A 21,860-nucleotide genomic window follows, 5' to 3' on the forward strand; every position below is an offset into this window, starting at 1 on the left:
TGCCCCACAGCGACACGTCTATACGTACTGAACGTCTACAGTATATGATGATTTTCAATGACTGCATTCATAAAACATTATGATATTATAGTATGCCCTTACAGCTTGAAGCATCATACTGCATCTTAATCCTTCTTTTTCTTTTTGATGATGCCACTGACAGTATCTTGCCATATGTTGAATGCTCTTTTCGCACCTGATGCTTTTTATGGAGGCACACATGTTCCTCTAGGCTTGCAATACTTTTGCAAGGCTTTTGCCAGAATACCACAAGACATTACGATAGAGGTTATATCTGCGTATACATTGGTGTGCATATTTATGTCAGTCTACATAAAGCATAATGAGTTTATGAGTAAGTAGTTTAAGTAAATAACTGTTATACTGTCATATGTTTCAAGTCTTCGCAAAATGCTAAGTTGCATCATTACAGGGTATTCAGGGAAATAAGCACATACATGACATCCTAACATAGTCAAACACTTCCTGAATGTAATCCATTGTCATAAAACATTGTCTTCTGGTGTCACATGCTTTGTTATTGACATTTGCTGTGGGGGCATTAGTCACCTCCTTCCCTAGTCCTTAATGCCAACCTGATAAAGGACCATGTCCACCAGCTTTCTGACAGCAATACAACAGAATCTGCTGAGCATAAATCATACCTTTCATCCCTGAAATGCTTTTGATTAGAATAGATGTAGACACATTGAAAACGCTGTGATGAATAGTTTTTTTGCTCTTCTCCTGATGCTTAACATTTGGCTTTTGGGTTGATACAATAGATCACAATGCACTGCTAATTTCATAATGTTCTACCCGCCCACCCCCTCACCACCCGCAATACTTGTCATTCCTCTAAAGAAAAGAGGAATATTCAATGTGTTTGGGGTTTTCAGTTGAAATTTTCATCCTCTCAAAAGTTAAACATTAATTCCTTAGTTTGACAAGAGTATTGAACAATCGGCTAAATTAATTTTTAAGAAACAAATCATCTACATCTCCCTGGGAGAACGCTCAACTGGACTAGAATGTGTGGAAATACTGGAGAAAAACTTCTTTCCTCTGTGCTTAAAGAAAAGACTATTTAGTTAAATAATATATCAGACTATGTCATTTCTAATTAGTAGGAACAACCTATCAGGGACCGTTCATTTCACATGGTATAATTTAGATCCTCTCTTGGAAATTGTATTTTATGAAAATGTAATTCATGTCACTACATCTTCAAACATAAATAAGACAAACCATGACACATAAATGTAAAATAATACATATTTCACTATACAAAATGACAAATCAGTAGGCAATAATATAATAACTAGTCTACACATAACCAACTTGGTCCCATTTGTCTTCTGAACCCTCTTGAACTGACTCTGAGGATATTTTTAAAATGAGTCAAATTTGCTTAATTAAAATACTGTCGGCATGTCAAAATCAAACCTGACACTTCCTCATCAAGGAAACACACTGCTGTTGAAGCTCTTATTGTGTATCAGGACACAATATCTATCATTATTTTTGACTACTTTTACCCAATCACTGATAGCATACTAGACCCATTTACTGATCCTGCATGTCTGCATGTCTAACTACACACTCTCTTCATTGTCTATGTGCTCAATGGTGTTTTAAGCCCCCAACATTGTCTTCCAGCCTGCACTGCCAGAGACAACTTGGCACCAAGCCTACCCCTAACCCTAACCTTAATCCATGCCTAACCCTAGCACCTTCCAGGCAGCACTGCCTTGAAGACAATGTTAGGGGGCTTAAAACACCAATACACTGTCTATATTGGGAAGGGTGCTTGTGTCCACAATGGACAGAATCCCATACTGCAACTACAATTCTCAAGAAGAAGAAAAATAGTCACCCAAATATTTATAAAAATATATTTCACAAAGTAGGAAACAATACATGGATATCTTAGATTACAATACGGAGAGTAAATAATTAAACATACAAGTTTATAAGCAGTAAAGCACAGTAGAAAATATGATCTGCAGGTAAGACTATCCCCTATATATATATACTGTTCAGTCTACTGAGAACTGCCATATACTGTATCAGTACAAATCAAGTAGTATGCACGCAGCTGAAGTGCCATTTTAGATCATCAAGTGCATGAGCTAGCGTGCATAGACACAACCTATCGCTCAAAGAAAGCTAAGAACATCAGCAGAAACTCTATTTACAGATAATGTTTTTTTTGTTTGTTTGTTTTTGCTTTGTTTTCCTTAGTATGGTACAGGGTAAGACAATACGCAAGATGTCTGCATTTTGTACTTTATTTGAATTATTTCTTTTTTTGTCTGATAAAATGTCTAATAGAAAATATATTCGCTTGGAGTTTCCAGGGGTCAGATAAGAGCTCAATTTCTCCAGCTATTGTGCTTAAATAATCACTGACAATGTTGTCCACAGTAATTTTTGTCCATATTCACATACTGTGTAATACCACCTTTTTCTTCTAATCTCTAAATGGGAGTCGTCATAGTCTTTACAGGTACATGTAGCTCCTGTCCGTGAGCTTACTGTGTCATTTACAGTATGGTATAGCGTTTACAAAAGAGCGACTTGGTTAGAGATTTAGTAGAATTAACTTAATAAGAAATAAATGTGAAATAAGGAAGGAAATTAGACTTGAAGTGACACAAATTTACCTTTAGCACGAAAAAGACAACTGGCAATGAATATTTACACACTGACATAGAAATCATACTACTTTTGAGGAAACACATCAATTTCCAAAAACAGTTGAATACATCTGTATTTAATACTCGCTTCTGTAAAAAGAAGGCCTCAATGTTTCTACATTTCCATTTGTTGTCTTCACTTAAGTCACACTTTTAATAGGCTAATATTCTTTGAGTGCGAACCACATCAGGAGCGAGTGAATACAAAGAGTTGTATAAAGCAAGCCATCTGGCTCGTCCAGTTGGTAAATAAACTTGGCCACCTAAAGTATCAAATATTACCTCAACTAATGCCTATTAAAGCCAATACTTTGTAATCTTTTATGCCTAGTTCTCTAGTAAATCATAAATACATTCAACAAAGTAATGCGGATCGATACAGTATATTGCTTTTTGGTCAATTTTTGTTGTTGTTTTTCTTTCTCTCTGATTGAACGGTAAGAGATCTCTGATAGCTGGGGAGTGTTGCCTTTTTGCCTTGGCATGGCCTCTGCCGAGATGCGTCCAGCGAGCTGTGGAGGACAGTCCGTCTCTCTTCATGACCCAAAGTCTCCGCCCTTTCTTCCTCTTCCTCATCCTCATCCAGAACTGACCCAGAATCCCGATGTTGATGCTTCTGGTGGTCACAGTGAACAATGAACACCCAAAAACACTGCTAGACACTCGATAATAGAATCTAAATCACACTCCACAAGAATCATAGACCTCCTAATATAGACACTGTTTAGCTCGGCTCAACATTACGATGCAACTGATGTGGTTGATGACTAATGCTTCACGTCTCTCTATGAATTAAAAAGGTGCCTCTCCCCCCCTTTTGTTTTTCTTGGTAGTGGCTTGTGTCTACTGTTGGTCACCCATGTGGCTTAATACACAACGAAACGGGAGGGGGGGGTGGGGGTGGAACAATGTTTTTGTATTGGTCTTAGGTCAAGTCTCCTTGTCACTCTCTCCCACCGAGTAGAGCTCCCCAAGTCTTCTGAAGCGCGGGCCCCATTCCCTGAGGTAGTCGTAGTTCTGGTCCGAGTCCGAGGAGGCCGTCTCCAGGGAGCTGAGGGAGCCCGCTATGGAGCCCCGGCCCTCGTAGCCGTAGATCTGGATGGAGTCGTACGGGGGCGCCGTGGGGTCGTTGTCGGCCTCGTGGAGCCGCACGTTGATGAACTCGTCGACGTCCACGCCGTTGGGCCCGCCGTGCTGCCCCTGCCTGGGCATGAACTGCAGGTCGGGCTTGATGTCCTTGCGCGGCAGGTAGCCGTTGATGCCGTCGGGGTTCTGCAGCGTGGCGATGTCGAAGGCCTCGGTGTCCTCCTCGCCGCCGCCCTCGTCGTCGTAGCGGATGATGTTCTCCCGCACGTCCTCGTCGTCTTTGATGATCAGCGGCTCGTTTTTGTGTCTCCGTAGCGTCACGAACAGCACCACGATGACTGCGGAAAAAAAAAAGAAAGGAATGCAGATTTGGATCAGTAATCCGGAGCGGCACAGGGGCAAAGAGAGATACTCGAGGAATAAGAAAGCCCAAAGAATCTGATTAAAGCTTCCCGGCACAATTTAAAAAATAAAATAAGTGAATTAGCTTTGTTCAAAGAGAGTGATACTTCGCCGCTCACAGCACAATCGAGGACCTGACAAAGTGAGATGAAAAATACCCTTATTTCCTTTTGATTGCTAGGAATGAGTGTCACATTGCCTTTCCACAGATCAGGTGTTGGAGTGCAACTTACCTAAGAGTAAAATGATACAGGCCAATATCGCAATCAGCGCTCCCATGCTGAGACCAATGGGAAGCACGTAAGCTTCAACATTGCAGGACTGCACGATGCCTTCCCGGCTGCAGCCACAAACACGGATGGTCAGAGTGTTGGTGCTGCTCAATGGCGGATTGCCGTTGTCGGTCACGACGATGGGCAGGAAATACATCTCTTGCTTCTGTCGCCGGAACGTGTCGTGCTTGGCCACCACGCTTATTGTGTTATCTGTAATGCAATTTCAGAGACACAAACGAATGAGAGGAATTGTCACGCAAACAGATTCTGTACATTTCCTATTTCTCTACCATGATGGCACAGCCATAGGAGATTAAGCACAAACGGTGGTCTCCAGAGTCCAGACCACATTTGGTCCAGATGTGCTTTTCACATACCCCAGACCTTATTTACTCCATCCATATACCGACATGCCATCTGTATCTGGGTACCTCCACAAAACTGTGAAACTAAAGCATGTCAGTGCGAAGGCTGAACACAAGTGGCACTGTTTGTGACTGCAAGACAATCAGCGTAACCATGTTCTGAAGCAAGGGTTTTTTTCTTCTTCAAGAGGTCCTGCTCCATGGCAACACACATGTATGGACTTTATAAGTAGCTAATAAGTACTGATGATGAAGCAAATCAATTCAATTGAAGCACTAACTGGCCCTCCTCTAATATCTCCTCATCATTAGGTGCTCCTGCATACTACTGTATCTCTTAATGCACTCAGATTACATACTCCAAGAACCTCCTAAACTACTCTTCTAAAGTGTGCTCCCGCAGTCTGATGAATATCTGAGAGGTTTCACAATGAACGTTATATGAATGTATAGTAATGAGGCGAGGCAAATGAATTTATGCGCACCAAGATAAAAAATGCGCGAAGATAATGGAGTGCTTGTAATATCGCATTGTCTATAAAGGCATCTTGGGGGCTGAATAAACAAATGTCTTACTGAGCTGCAGTCAGTTAAAACATCATAAAAACGAGAAAGTATATTGCAGTACAAAGAGGGAAATTGTGCTCTAGGAGATTTACTGGCACAAACATTGTTTAAACACCATAATAAAATATGCAAATGCATGTCTTTCTGAGATCACAAAGTAATTTAATACACATCAAAGAGGGCAAATTACATCCTTAAATATTAACTGACTGTTTAAAAGCAGTCCAATAAACAAGTAAAATCTCATATGTGAATCTCATTGCATGGTAAATTAAAAAAGAAAGAAAAAGAACATTTTCAGTTTGTGTTTTACTCCAGGCTCTCGCTTCTTCTGTGATGTGCATGAGCGTGTGGATGTGTGTGTGTGTGTGTGTGTGTGTGTGTCTGTATCTGTGCGTGTAGGTGTGTGTGTGTGTGTGTGTGTGTGTGCGTGTGCCTGTCTGTGTGCCTGTGTGTGTGTGTGTGTGTGTGTGTGTGTGTGTGTGTGTGTGTGTGTGTGTGTGTGTGTGTGTGTGTGTGTGTGTGTGCGTGCGTGCGTGCGTGTGTGTGTGTGTGTGTGTGTGTGTGTCTGTCGAACAGCTTAAAAAGCTCTTTGGCTGTGTTCTTTGAGTCCAGGGCTGGCAGAACTGGTGGGAGGCCTGGCCTCTGGGTAGCCCTGGGCTCGCTGCTGTGGATTCTCCTCAATTAGAGCTATCATAGTGAGCAAAAGTGCCTGACAGGGCCACTGAGGTCTGAAGATTGCCTCTTTCCCCCCATACGGGCAAACTGCTACACCTGTAGCACCCAGGTGGGAACTTTCAGACAAGACAAAAGGCTTACTGCTTCATACAGAAAAAAAAAAAGAATAACCCTTATTTAATTTTTTTATTCTGGTAAATATATAAACTAGAGATGAGGAAGGAGAGAGAGAGAGAGAGAGAGAGAGAGAGAGAGAGAGAGAGAGAGAGAGAGAGAGAGAGAGAGAGTGAGAGAGAGAGATAAAAGGGAAGAAGCAATAAGTAGAGAGAGGCAGAGAAATATGCAATTAATTGGTCTTTAACAGATGAGTTTGCTCTATGCCATGCTATATTTACCTCAAAACCACAGTCATGTGACTCTCACTCCTTAGATGAGCGTTAGCCCAGATGTTGTTGATTCTGGTCTCTAACAAGCCATCAGTATGATTTATACAGGAGAGTGTGGCGTTGCCATATGCTGCAGTTGGTGTCATGTTGGATAAGGTAATTTAACCCACTGGTTCAAAACCAGGGGAATGCACGCCTCTGGAGAGATGGTGCAGAGTTGCAGGAAAAGACAAATGATACACACACACACACACACACACACACACACACACTTGGTAATTTGTGTCAATGTTTTTTTCTCCTGGAAGGCAACACAAACCTATCTCAGTGAGCAATTTGGCTAGCACTTGCTCTTGGTTGGCATACACACAACTATCGATTATCACTGCCTATTTTCTATTACGGTTTAAACTAGAGGGTAAACTAAAGCTTTTATATTGCATCACTTGGACAGCAACGATGCTGACAGAGCAAAACAATTTGGGTTATGCAAAACACTAATGTATATTAATGGATTCAGTGAAAGCTTTATTTTATTTGACCATTTGTTCTCCTCTCCCTCTCTCTTTGTAACTGGTGCTGCACTGGCTGCTGGGAAGAAATGAGTGGTCAGCATGTCCATTTGAGTGTTCCCAGGCCAATAGCTGTGTGAGTGTGAGCGGGAAAGAGAGAGTGTGTGCAGTAAAGAGAGAGAGACAGAGAGAGAGAGAGAGAGAGAGAGAGAGAGAGAGAGAGAGAGAGAGAGAGAGAGAGAGAGAGAGAGAGAATGAGAGAGAGAGAGGAAGTATGGGAGAGAGAAATCAACATCATGCCAATGCTCTGTTGGGCCTAGCCACCCCCTGGGCTTGAGGGACAGCTGCTGCAGAAATACATGACTCTCTCTCTCTCTCTCTCTCTCTCTCTCTCTCTCTCTCTCTCTCTCTCTTTCTTTCACCCTTTCTCTCTTTCTCTTTCCTAAAGTCATTTTAAGCCCTGAACAGAAACACAGACAGATATTATGATCTAATCCCTTATGCCTCGAGTTGTTATTAAAATCCGTCAGTGTCAACTCCAAACGTGAGCTCTGAGTGGTCTTTGATAGCAGTCATCTCAGTAAGTTAATCCAGAGAAAGAGGCTTTCTCTGCCCTCTTTGTTTTCCCCATTTGAGTTCTCAGAACTACAGTATATCAGGGTTTCTTGACAGAGAGCACTCTGTCGATTCAAACCTTACTGTTTCCGGACACACGTAAAAAAAGCTGAAAGTGTTTGGAGTTGTAAAACGGTAACCAAACTTTAGGACTCCTAACTTTTTTTTACTAAGCATATTTTTTGGCCCTTTTGCCTTCATTATGATAGGACAGTAAAGAGGTACTGGTCGGATTCGAACCTGGGTCCCCATGGGCATTCAGACCTGTATATGGTACAAGCGCTGTAGCCTGTTGCACCACAGCGCCCCAAGGACTCCTAATTTCAATGACTAAGAGTAATTCAAAAGGCATTTTTAGAGCTAAGTTTAGTAGCACCTGGGTCAACATGTTTAGGATACACTTGAAGAAGTCCAAACTAACTCACTATTCAAGACCTGTACACAAACAATCGTAAGCAGCTGTTTGTAGCATTCCAAGTCACAATGTTTTGAAATGCACATACAGAATCACTTACAGTACATGAGATCTCAATCGCGAGGACATAATTGTGCATTGTAATGGATGCAATAACGCCACAAACAACAACCAAAACCAATCATTGTCAAGATCTAAACTGAATGTAATGTTTAATTGTAAATCAAATTAAATTGCCTCTCGTCTATGCAAACGTGTCTTCATACAGATTCGTTTAAAAAATGTTGCAAACATACTGCATCATTCCGTAGTGTATTCAATTACTAGGCTATTTGCTTTGTTGCTTTGCTTTGTCGTCTTTATTTATTTATCTATTTATTTATTTATCTCTCGTCCTTCACGAGGCTGATAGCACAGGCCTTGCCAGCAAATACCCACCACTCATCATCATCCAATCACCGTGGTGACTGCAAGCAAGCTTGTGCACGAGAAATGACGTCAACCAAGGCAAAGAATCTCTTCTTGAGTTGTCATTTTTCTTTACGAAAAGTTAGTCTCGGCAGCTTTACGAATAGGTTTTATTAAGATAAATCTCTTACTTAAAAACTTTTAGTGCAATTTATGACTACTCTTAGCTGTAAGATAAAATGCTTTGTGAATACAGACCCTGGTGTACTGCCAGATGCTATAGGTGATTTTTTAAATTTTATTTTACAAACGTATCATTTACAGGTATCGTGTCATGTATCATTTTGATTTTAATTGTTACATTCACACACACACACACACACACACCTCCACCACACACACACACACACACACACACACACACACACACACACACACACACACACACACACACACACATTGGGTGTATTTGTTTCTTTAGTTTAGAAGAGCAGACACAACAGTTGGCCTCGCCTGAAGCCCATACACCAGCACAGACGGACGGACCCAGATGAAGACTCTTCGCCCCGAGCTTCTCCAAAACATTATGCAACATCAGGCACAGCGCTAGCTCCTCACTTTACCCAATAACAGGACCGAGAGGAGGAGAATCATAGAGGGAGAAAGAGAAAAAAAATAGTTGTGCACTAGCATGCTAAACCAATCACAATATTTAGCACATTTGGCGCCATCTGCCACCTCCTCTACGACTCCCATGAAGTCACCTTGCGTGGAGCTGCCGGACTATGCCTCCCTGGGAACGACTTGGATCACATTCATTTTCTTTCTTTCAAAATGCACTGGGGAGTAGAAAAATAGCTGATGTCCAGACAAAAGTGCATCTGCCAACTGTTGGGAAAACGCTACGTCTGCCAGATACCCCCCTCCTCTCTCACATGGGTGGGGAAAAAAAACAACAACTTTGCCTGAGGTCTGTGCTGGTGAATGTCTTTTTCATAGTTCCCATTATTGTTTTGTTTCGCTTTGTTTTTTCTCTCTCTCTTTTTCTTTCTTGTTAAAGCAGCGAGGGTTCTCACCTCCATTGGTTTTTATGGAGAAATTGGGGTTGTTGAGCATTTCTGGGGGCAGGCGGTACTCAAAGAGGTGTCCCTGGATCGGGTCGTCCTTGTCCACAGCACTGACTGTCTGGATCACCTGTGGAAACAAAGTTAGAGAAATGGGATCCAAGACACCAGAGGGCCAAGTCATCCATTACTCTGTTTTTTTCTCCTTTCTTGCTTTGTTATTGTCATCAGAGAGAGAGAGAGAGAGAGAGAGAGAGAGAGAGAGAGAGAAAGACACAGAGAGAGAGGAAGGGAGGGAGGGAGGGAGGGAAGGAGACCTGGCTGTGACAGTGGCCTAGATAGGATGACAAATCTGTCCCATTCACTCATGAAATTAGACACCTTTATCAATGGGCTCCTGTCTTTTTGGTGGCACACATCTGAGTCCAAAGTCCATCTATACATCTGCCACAGGAGCAGTGACAAAGCTGTTCTTCTTTATGATCGAAGAATTTGTCAAAGGGAAAAGGCCTCCTAACACTGTCATCATTCCTTTGCCTCCCCCGTGGAGACAACTACTCTGAAATGATGCGAATTGGGTCTGTGGGCCTATGGAAGTGTGTTGTGTGTAGGGATGGGTATTGATAAGTTTTTATCAATATCGATGGCATTATCGATTCTGCCTATCAATCCAATTCCTTATCAATTCTCTTATCGATTCCCAAAAAATGTAGGTGCACCCACATTTTTCATTGCATCGCCTTTAACGCCAAAAGGTCACCTTTTATCGCTCTCCTTTCATATAATGTGAATGATTTTTTAACAATAAGGCGTAGAAAAAGCTTGTCTTCATTTAAAACACAATAAGGAATATACATATTCTTTATACAGAATTATAAAGATGTATATATAGCCTACAGTGTATATATAATAATTATTTATATATTCTAATCTATAGCCTACTACAGACATTTCTGATATTCATGACATTCATGACTATTCATATTACAACTCTGCCTCTTTAATTCAGCTGTCGGCTTGAAGCCTCAAATTGTAAACAAAGTAGCATAGTTGGCTAGCTTATTATAGTCTACTGGTTGGACTGTTCAGTTTCCCCACGTGTGTTTAAGTTGCAAGGTAGGCTAATACTTTGTCTCCTTGGGACAGGCCCTTTTGAGTCTTAGAATTGGAAAACATTGAGATGATCAGTCAACTTGAATGCAAGAGTTTGAATCAAATTTGTGCAGTAGCCTACGCTATGATGCTAACCGAAATTAATTATAATGTCGCTAGTTGTCTTCTATGCGTCATTGCTTTCACGATTGTGAATGTGCATGTCGAGGGGCGGGTGTCGCGCACGAGAGAGGGAGAGGGAGAGAGAGCGGGCCAAGGGGGTTACTTATACACAGTTTGGCAAAGTTGCACGCATAGTCTACAATTAAAACTTGTGAAGGAAACGTATGCTTTCACCCGAGCAGCGTCAGGTGCACCTAGAATTATTTTCAGGCACACTCTTAACATCTTGGGCGCATATATGCACTCTGGAGCCCTGGACCGGGCAACGTTAGCACCCCTCCGTAGTTTGTCAAACACATGACACTCTTGGAGCTTAATCCCATGCTTCACGGACAAATGTTTTAACATATTGCTGATATTACTACCCTTACACGATTTGACTTGTAGTATGAGTCGTCGCAGAGGGCGTGTAGTAACACAAAATTTCAGGAAAACCGGAAAAGGTCCGACGTCATGCAGGCTGAGGGAATCGTTAAGGGAATCGATAACAAAAAAGACGTACGATGTCGATGGAATTGATAAGTTAAACCCGGTTCCAAGACGGAACCGGTTATCGATGCCCAACCCTAGTTGTGTGTGTGTGTGTGTGTGTGTGTGTGTGTGTGTGTGTGTGTGTGTGTGTGTGTGTGTGTGTGTGTGTGTGTGTGTGTGTGCGTGCACAAGCGCATGTGTGTGGTAAATGTGGATGGCACACCAAATGGCATCATTTGAATTATTTAGTCAGCATGTCCTTAAAATGGGTGTCCCTGATTCCACATCCTGTTGCCTCATAACAGGAGAGAGAGAGAGGGAGGGAGGGGGAGAGAGAGAGAGAGAGAGAGAGAGAGAGAGAGAGAGAGAGAGAGAGAGAGAGAGAGAGAGAGAGAGAGAGAGAGAGAGAGAGAGAGAGAGAGAGAGAGAGAGAGAGAGAGAGAGAGAGAGAGAGAGAGAAATGGAACATCAAAAAGGAGAAATATCTCATCACAGAGACGAAGGGGATATTGTGGATGTTTAAATGACAATAGAAAAAGATACAAAACAGAAAGAAAATGTCAACAAATAATAGAAAACTTAAAGATTTCACTGTAAAATACAAAATCACTTCTATGCTCCCTTTGAATTGTATTATCTTTATGTGGAATGGATGGCTGAAGCCAGTGTGTGGACTGCTTGAATCCACAGGGCGAAGCCAGCACCTGGAGATGGAGGAGCCCATCAGGAGTGGAGCAGGGAGGATGCTTTTGAAATATGGCCAGGTTAGATCAGCTCTGACTGGATTCCATTCTCACATTGGCCACCTTCTCTTCTTCCTCTCCCCTCTCTCTCTCTCTCTCTCTCTCTCTCTCTCTCTCTGGCTATCTCTCTCTCTCTCTCTCTCTGGCTATCTCTCTATCTCACCCACAGTCTCTTTCTTCCTCCCCCTCTCTTTCTCTTTCATGACAGTTGCAAAAAAAAGGGCCACATAGCAGCCTTGGTCTGTTCTCTACCCCTGAGAAGTAAATGGGTTGTAATTCACTCTGGCTGCATTACCAAGGGGATGCAGGCCAAAAGCCCAGCGGCTGGGCTGATTGATGCCTCTTTACCTGTCCGGACTTCCCATTCTCGCACAGGAAAGCCTCGTATTCGGTGGCAAACTCGGGGGCATTGTCGTTGATGTCCAGGACTCTAATGGACACCCTGGTCCGTGAAATCTGGCTCTGGTTTCCTAAGAAAGAGAGAGGGGCTGCATGAAACAAGAAAAAGAGAAGAAAAGAAGAGAGAAGCCGCTTCAAATCCCAGGTACATTCAATGACCCAGATTTGTGTTTTTCCAGAAGATTCTTCTTTTTATTTATTTTTTATTTTTTTTACTTCTATCATTATTTTTATACCATCATTTATTTATTTATTTACTTCAGCTATATCAGTCTGGCTGCTGGCAGCTATCAAGTATGCAAAACATTTAGACACACCTGGCATCGTCAAAGCGTGTTTGATATGCCCCTGTACATGCACCATGTATTATACATGAAGATTTTTTCTAAAAAAAACCCATGAATATTAATGAAATGGTGACAGCTGAAGTCTGAAAAAAGACAATAAAGGGCTATTTAATTAGATTAGTTTTTTTTTTATTATTAGAATTATTCAGCGGCAGCAATTTGCCATCCCTTTTGAGGACCCCTGTAAATGACTGTATTTAATCAGTGTACCAACCACTAACTTTAAAAGCAATTATCTGTTCATTTGGAGTCAGTCTCCAGCTACGGTGCCACTCCAAATGATATTGACGTGGGGAGTGCGTTAGCGGAGTCGGAGTGCCAGTGAATGGAGGCGGCCGTAACAAGCTGCCGCTGAACGGTCTCAAGGGCAGGGTGACCCGGCGCGCCAGATGCGTTATGATGTGCGGGTGAAGGTATTCATTTGGGTTTTTATTACTAGTCCACATTTCACTGCTGTGCCCTTGGCCAGCCGTGTATGTGTGTGTGTGTACGTGTGTGTGTGTGTGTGTGTGTGTGTGTGTGTGTGTGTGTGTGTGTGTGTGTGTGTGTGTGTGTGCATGTGTGTGTGTGTATGTGTGTGTGTGTGTGTGTGTGTGTGCGCACGTGCATGCGTGTGTGTGTGTCTTCATATAGTACGTGTACGAGAGAAAATTAATGAGGAGAGGGTTTGAAGTGGGCATTTGACAATCAGTGTGAAAATGATGTGAAGAATCAGGTCTGATAGATGAACTCTATTCGGTTCTGAAGGAGTAGACATCCTCTGCCGGGGTGATACCAGAGCCGAAATGAATAAAATGATGGAATGGAAAAGTAAACCAAAACAAAATGTGCAATGAAAAAAAACACACTACAGATAGAATGTAATATTCTTGTTCTAGTCCTTGTCAACCCACACATATAAACACATTGACAAACACACACAACACACACACACACACACACACACACACACACACACACACACACACACACACACACACACACACACACACACACACACACACACACACACACACACACACACACACACACACACACACACACACACACACACACACACACACACTCATTCCCAACCTCCCTAGTCCACCCACTCTGAAGCAGGGCTGTTAAAGGGACTTTCGCTCTCCGTGGCAACAGGGGAATGAAATCTGATTAGTCAGATGTCATCTGGTGCAAACAGCAGAACGAGCCTGTGCATGGGTGGCAGGCAGGCAGGCAGGCAGGGATGGGATGGGATGGGATGGTATCATATGGAGTGCAGAGGAAACAATCTCCTTCATCTCTCCTTCGTCTTTCCCTGCTACTCAGGCCTGGGGGCTCTTCACGTGGAAGGGGACGGTAAACACTACCTTATTTGTGCTGCCGAATTTTCTCTTTCCCCCTTGTTCGCCACACCGCCACTATCTCTCGTCACAGATACTTTGACACGCCGTGTCGAGCCAGGTGAGACAACACCGAGTAAGACACGACTACGCAAACGTTTTACGGAATGCAGTTTCGGCTTGCCACAGTTATTTGAATCGGTGAGTCTGTCTTTTGCTACCACCCCCCCAAAACAAACGAGCCACCATGCGCTTCTTGTACAACTCTAATGTTACGGTGGCAAGGGAGGTACATTTGTGTTTGCTTGGAAGAAAACAACAATAAAAAGACTACGCAATTTTGTGTAGGGATTTCGGTTTTATCGGCCGCATGCTCCCCTGTTTACAATTAACATGCAAATGGCTTCTCACATATGCTTCTGTATACTGCCTATGGTTCTGCCTCACAGATTCTGTGCAGCAAGTCAGTTTCCTGGATCACAGATGTTGCGTTATCTGAAATGGATGCTGGCACTGCAGTAAACAAGTCTAGTGTGAGTTAAAAGTGTTTGCTTGATACGTCTTAATATACTTTGCTTCCACAAAGTTTGACTACTGAACTGTTTAATTCAATCAAACCCCAGCAGACAAACATATTTAACGCCTGCATGATTCGAAACGTCTGATTGTTTGAACTGCGAAGTGAGCCCAAAACAGACGTGATCCATTGAATGACTGCCTGAATTCACTTATTTTACACAATAGTGAAAGCTAAACTTTAAATTCTATTTTTTTAAATTAAAGAGACCGGAAAGAGATATTTGAATCGAAACTTGAAAAGGTGTCTTGGCTAAACAACATCAAAGTTAATAGGAAATAACCTGTAGAAACATTGGTTATAAGTAAATGTACTGTTCAGCCTAAGCATATGAGCCAACTGTAGTGACCATTGAAACATGTTGAATGAGGTGAAAGTAAAAAAAAAAAAAAATGAATGAATAAGTGAAGAATAATAATAAAATAAATGTGTGAATAAATAATTCATCCACACAATTTCATAAAATGTCTCATCTTGTTCTACTCACCTCAGAACCATTGGACATAAACATAACACATGCCATGGACATGACTTAAAAACATTCAGGTTACACTTACGGATTTCTGTGGCTGTGATAGTGATATTGTGCCACATGTCAGTCTCTCTGTCCAATGGCTTGGCGAGCGTAATCTTGCCGTCATCCGCATTGATATTGAACTGCCTCTCTAGGTCAGTGTGCCGATCAATAAAATACCTGTAAATGAGAGAAGAGCAGGGGAAGACTTTAGAGTGGCAAGCACACCAGCGTGTATTCAGAGCCAGAGTGCAGCCGCTAATGCGGCGGATGCGGTCCGCAAACATTCCAAAGTCATCTGGCAGCTGTGGAACACAAGTAACAGTTTGAGGCCATCCCTATGGGTCTTCCATTTAATGATACTTTATCCATCAGGAACTCCCACAGATTAATATATGTTAAAGCCAGTGGGAACTCAATAATGATCACCTAAGGATTAATTAAGGGCCCTTGGATGAGCGGTGGAGGACATTAAAGAACCATCAGCCTTAAAAGGGCCTATTTTTTAACACCCTTATGCAGATAGGAGGCTGTTCGGGCCTCTAAATAGCACACATTAATGTTCCCTTCCCCCTGATAGGTCATTAAGGCGAGGGGAGGCATCAGCCTTTTCTCTGGGAATATCAAGTCAAACACACCAGCCCTGGGCCGGTCCACTCCACAGAGCACCCCTCTGGCCCCCAGGGGCTGCTAAATGGGAGACATCCCTCCTGGAGCCATATCCATTTTTTGTCGGCGTGGGACAACACTCGTTTTTCACTGGCAAGCTGTACTTCCCCAAAAAAACAGTCTACAAGGTTGTGGTACATGGTGCTACGATAATTATTCAAGTCTTGGTGTCTGCATGAATACCTCAGCGCCTTTTGTATTAAGTGTCAACAATGCAATGCAGCAACTACGTGCATGTACTTCAAGTTTGTCTACACCATAAACGGTTCATTGTCCCCAGATACATTGTGACAACAAATATGTGGTGGCACACAAAAAAATGATAGTCATCACATTGGGTTGTTAAGTATAACATGTTCCGTTTGTTACCAAGTAACTTAAATACATAAAACATGCATAAAGTGCGGACGACATAAATATTGCAAACTGCTGTCTCAAAACTCAGATTAATGGGCTGTGACTTTGACCCAACTGTCAACTGGCACAATTACTTTAACCTTGATTCTTGTTTGGCCCTGCCCTTTGCCTGTGGCCTTCCGTAACCCTGGTCAACCCTCGCAACCTTTGTGGCCTATGTGCTCCCTCATGGCACAAGGTGGGTTATGAAAACAAAACATGCAACATTTGTCTGCAAATTTGACATACTGGCAACGTCTATTAGTGCTTCGTCCGTAAGTACGGCTCCTGTAAATCCTAAGCCCTGACCCTGAAAAGACTGCTTCTGTTCTGATGTGCTGGACTAGATACCAGTTTGGCTGCTTCTACCAAGACAAAAATGCATTCTGACTTAGTAACTGTCCATCTGGTCAACCTTAGAGGTGCCCCCTGGTGTCTTGTTAGGTGGGAGAAGAAACATAAAATAGAGAGTGAAACAAACAACAAAAAAAAGTTCTCTTCCAAGAGTAAAACATTAAATCAGCCAGGAAAGACCTTACACACACACTCTAAATAAGTAAAACACACTAACAGTGATCTCCCAAAAGATTCGGAATGTAAGGGAGACCACTATGACTCCAGCCATGTTATTACTTTTTTTCTGCATTTTTTTCCCTGACGAACCATGCTATCTCCTAAGAGGAGAGGATGCTGAAGTCCAGGAGGAGAGCTCCACGGTAGCGTGGCACTTAAAAGACAAGGCAGACAGCAGAGGCCACCTGGGACCAGTCGTTGGGAGACTGAGTGGATTTCCGTCAGACCCTGACAGCTTCGCCGAGTGGAGGGAGACAGAGCCTGAAATGTTCTGCTACATGTCAATCAAACTGACAGACTAATGTGGGGAGAGAAGGAGGAAGCGAAAAATAAATAAATAAATAAATAAATAATAAAAAATCAGCTAAACAAGCGAGAGAAACAAATAAATACATTCTTGGATTATACGCATTGTTGTTTGTTTCGCAGAGGAAAAAGTTCAGCCCTTGCTTTGAGTGGGTGTGGATAAAGATGCTGCTGCTGACTCCAATAGTCATTCAACTCTGCCATTGTTTTGATCGCTGAATTTCAACTGCCACTTACATTATGTCCTACACTCTTTTTCAAAAGGTGTCTTGTATACCTTTTAAAAATGTCATTGGCGATTGTGTTGCAATTAAACGCGCTAAGTAGTCCCTATGTTTGATTGTGTTCTGCGGGTGTTTAGGAGAATAACAGAGCCTTAGACACAGATGAACATGGCTATCCCTGTATGTCCCTTTCACTCCCCCCCCCCCCCTCTTTTAATTAGGTCGGCTATTCCACTGGGAGGGTCACAGATGCACAATAGTCTGCTATGCTGCTGCCGCTGCCGCTGCTACTTCATGGATGGTCAGTGTGTTGTGTCCAAAAGATGATTTTCGACTTTTTTTTTAATGTAAGAAGACAAGTAAAGAAAGAAAGAAAGAAAGAAAGAAAGTAAGAAAGAAAGAAATGACAACAAAAAAACTGAAGGGCAATGCGTGTGACAATCTGTGACAAACTGTGAGAACCTCAATAAACACATCCCTATATCCCTGCACACGTTTCCTGTCAGTAGTCATGGTTCATTTACAGTCAACACAAATCTGAAAGGAATTAAATTAAGACAGGACCACGCTATGTGCCCGCTCAAAGCCGGAGTAAGGAATAAATGAAAAGCATACATAGCTAATTCACCACTTTGTTACCACCCCAGTGAAATAAAATAGTGAATTGATTTTATAATAATGATTCTGTCTATGCAACATCTACCCATCTATCTATCTATCTATCTATCTATCTATCTGAGATCTGAAAACAAAAACAAGCATTGATAGAGAGATGGAGAAAAGGGTGGGCATACCCCTCGACTGAGTGGAGAGAGGGAGGGTGAGAGAGAGAGAGAAAAAGAGAGAGAGAGAGAGAGAGAGAGAGAGAGAGAGAGAGAGAGAGAGAGAGAGAGAGAGAGAGAGAGAGAGAGAGAGAGAGAGAGAGAGAGAGACGGAGAACATACTCCTCAATTGTTGGGCTTTTAAAATGCAGGGAATGCCGTGCTAAAGTCAAGGCAAATTATTAGGTTATTTTTCTTCCCCCAAAAGAGAAAAGGAAGCAATCGTATCCCGATGCCTCATTATGATGAGAAACACACGCTCTGACTTGCAGCTGCTAGTGGAAGCTGCCTCGGCAGCACAGTTTATGATGACTGTTTAAGTCACACTCACAGACGCCCTCACACACAAATGATGTGTGACACTGATTATTGCACATAGATCAGCAGCCGAGGCAATATCACACAAGGGGGGAAAAAAAAAAAACGGGAAAAACAAGCTTGTTTAAAACCAGCCACTGTTTTGGAGATGTTGTGAAGATGATGATGTGCATTGCATGACTACTTCACAGTTAGGTAATGGTGAAGAGGAAGAATATGAAGAAGAAGCAGATGAGGAAGAGGACGAAAGAGAAGAAGATGATGATGATGATGATGATGATAGACAGTGACCACACCAGTGGACTGTTTCCTCTATTCCTCTATATGTACTGTAATTACACAACCAGTGGAGTGTTGTCCCTGGCCCATACGTCACATAAGATATAATGGAATGCTGGCCCAGATGGAAAGAAATTACTTATATAACCTTCTCAAAAGTGCCCTTCTGATGTTTCCAAGAAAATGTACCACTCGAGGCCTGCAGAAATTGTCTACAGAGATGTTATACTTCACATATTATCCATCTCCCAACACAACAACAGAGGCGGCACAAAGGTAGCACACACACACACACACACACACACACACACACACACACACACACACACAGACACAGACACAGACACAGACACAGACACAGACACACACACACACACACACACACACACACACACGCACACACGCACACACGCACACACGCACACACACAGACATACTGTGCATTGTGAGACTGGATTTGTATGGCGATGGATGAATGGCCGCTCCTACCTGATGGAGCTGCCGACAGCGTCGGGGTCGCGTGCGGTCACCGATCCGATAATGGTATTGATAGGGGCGTTCTCCTTCACGTCCATCATGTAGGCGGTCCGCGTGAAGATGGGAGCCTCGTCGGCGTCCTCCACCGCGATGCGGACCGTGGTGGTGTCCTTGAAGGGGCCGTTGGGTCCGTAGCGCACGTTGGTCGCCTCCACCGTCAGATTATAGTGCTTCTGGGTCTCAAAGTCCAGGGGCTGTGGAACGAGACGGAGACAAATGTCCCTCACTAATGACCGTCGCGGTGAGAACAAATGACCCTAATGTTGATGGATGAAAGTTTGGAGGCATTGCAACTCTGGGAGCAACGGTGCCATCTCGAATCCTCGGACAATATTAAATCAGGACCGAGAGGAAATGGACAATGCTAAGCGGAACGAGAGGAAGGAGAATTGTGGCATTGTGCATTAGCAATAAACCTGAATTTCACCTGAAGCAATCTGGGCTTTAATTAATTTGTAGTCAGACACAGCATCTGTTGTGGATTACACTATGGCTGCAAATAAGGTTAATCTAATAACAAATCACACTGTTTCTTTCATTGAAAAACAAACAAACAAATAAACAATAATTTGTATGTTTGTGCTCTCTCAAGATACAATTATGCAGGCCCAGAAAAGCATGACAATAACAATGTTACACTCTCCTCGCCGGCGATAAACTGTAGAGGGGAGGAATTATTGAGGTATCAGATAAAGAAAATCTGTAAATCCCCTTGCTGGATAGCTATTTCAGATTCCCCCTGATGAGTGCTAAACAGAGGTTCGTATTTCAAGACTTCAGGCCACAAATATTCCACAAGGCAGCGAGCGACCACGGAAGACCTGCCTTCACAATTATTCTGACAACAACAACACCCCCGCCGCCAACACCCACATACACGCACCTCTTCCCTCTTCAGAAACGGGAGAGCCAGATTTAAAACATGTCCGCGCACTTTAATACTCTCCTCGTCACATTCTATTTGTAAGGGATAAAAATGTCACACTTTTACACTCTGGCCATCCCGGTCCAGCCTTGCCCATATTCACAATCACCCCTGCCCGCTCCTTCACGTGGAGAATAATGGGATCGAGCCACCTCGGAGCTCCCTAACTATTATTTATGGGCAGAGCTAAACTGGGGCCTTCGCCGCTGCAGGGAAGGTGGGTTTGCGATGGGGAATAGGGGCTGGGGAAGGGTACACACCCCCATGTTTAAAAAAGAATGAGAGGGGAGGGAAAAAAAAAGAGAATAAAACCCATTTCCCCTCGGCCAGGTCCTGGCACGGGCTACTGGCCGGGTGCCGAGGGCAGCCAGGGCCGTGGGCGCGGAGCAGCTGGAGAGTACGTACCAACGAGGGGGCTTTGAAGTCAGCTGGGGCTGGCATCAGGGGGCAAGGGTGGAGGGGGTGGGGGTGGGGGTATATGGGGGCGCTGGGAACGAGCCCCCCCCCCCCCCCTCGCTCCTGCCCCAGGCTGACCGGCGCGGTCGAGGAAGCTCTTATCGAGGAGCGCGGTCCCTTTTATTTAAACTGTCCTCTCCTCCTGCCTCCCCTGCTGGCGCCCAGGTTCAGCGAGCGGGCGAAAAACAAAAAGCATACGTTTGGATTAGCATGCCATTAGCCAAGCCAAGGAGGCTTTACCGGTGAAAGTCTCAGACGTGCATCACGGAGACTCTCTCTAGCGCTGAAACGGTGTTCATATACTGTAAGTACAGTATACTGCATGATGACCATACTGCAACAGCAGAATCCATAGGGGGCTGTGCTACTGATTTGAACTAAACAAAGTTTCCCTCCACTTTTGTGCTATTTTAGCAAATTTCGAAGGACACAAAGTGAGATGCTTCCTCTGCAGCACTTTTGCTCTGAAAGTTTACTTCTTTCAACTTTAGACGCAAAAAAAAAGGAAGCGATGGTGGGAATTGCATTTTTATACTTTTCGATTAACAGTCAAAGAGCTCCTGAACGCTAAGCGCTTCGGCAGTAAGTAAACGCTTCAAAAGGCACTTCTTGGCCATGTTCACTCAAAGTCCATTTTGAATTCAAAAAAGAACAGTGGAGAGGAAGTCAACACGGCCCTTCTCTCAGCTACTTGTGCGTTGCCCTTTTGACTCCCCTCCACACTGAGTCAGCCATATCTGCTCTGACCCCCCCTTGCTCCAGCTGCCTTCCTCAGCCTTCTTCTGCTAAATGCGGCTGCTCTTGAACTGCTCTCCGCAGTCCGCGGCTTTTGTGGCATTCCTATCGAGGGGAAGGCATCGGAAAAGCTCCAGTGTGTGGCAGCGGGCGCAAACTATTTTGATAGTTTGAAGGGGGGTGGGGTGGGGTGGGGGGGGGGGAGTGGGGGCGGTGGGTAAGCTGACAACTTTCTTTTTTTCTCTCTCTCTCTCTCTCTCTCTCTCCTGTGATTTTCCCCACATCCATACCTCTCAGCGTTTACTGCAGGAGCGTCACACTCCTCTCCGTGGTGAGTGACATAGGATGTGCCTGTAAACAACAGAGAATTCTCTCTTTTTTTTTTTCATTTCCCGAGACTTCAAAAGACGAGTGCCGGCTGTTGGGGGAAGTGGAACATCCCACACATCCCCCCCCTCCCGCCCCCCAACCCCCCAACCCCCCTTCCCCTCCACCAAA

The 21,860-nt window shown here is 43.6% G+C and overlaps 1 protein-coding gene across 1 annotated transcript in view; it reads right to left on the reverse strand.

The window, feature by feature from the left end:
- Positions 1–1,916: 1,916 nt before the first annotated feature.
- cdh8 (cadherin 8) overlaps positions 1,917–21,860 on the reverse strand; it is a 99,157-nt gene continuing 79,213 nt past the window's right edge. Inside the window, exons 6-11 of the mRNA XM_062548980.1 lie at positions 19,199–19,440; positions 15,167–15,303; positions 12,310–12,431; positions 9,485–9,602; positions 4,421–4,672; positions 1,917–4,123 (exon numbers count right to left, since the gene is read on the reverse strand). Of these exons, the coding sequence (XP_062404964.1) occupies positions 3,630–4,123; positions 4,421–4,672; positions 9,485–9,602; positions 12,310–12,431; positions 15,167–15,303; positions 19,199–19,440 (1,365 nt within the window). The 3' untranslated portion in view covers positions 1,917–3,629. The remainder of the gene's footprint in view (positions 4,124–4,420; positions 4,673–9,484; positions 9,603–12,309; positions 12,432–15,166; positions 15,304–19,198; positions 19,441–21,860) is intronic.

The sequence above is a fragment of the Sardina pilchardus genome, chromosome 11 (assembly GCF_963854185.1).
Source record: "Sardina pilchardus chromosome 11, fSarPil1.1, whole genome shotgun sequence".
Classification (NCBI taxonomy): Eukaryota; Metazoa; Chordata; class Actinopteri; order Clupeiformes; family Clupeidae; genus Sardina; species Sardina pilchardus.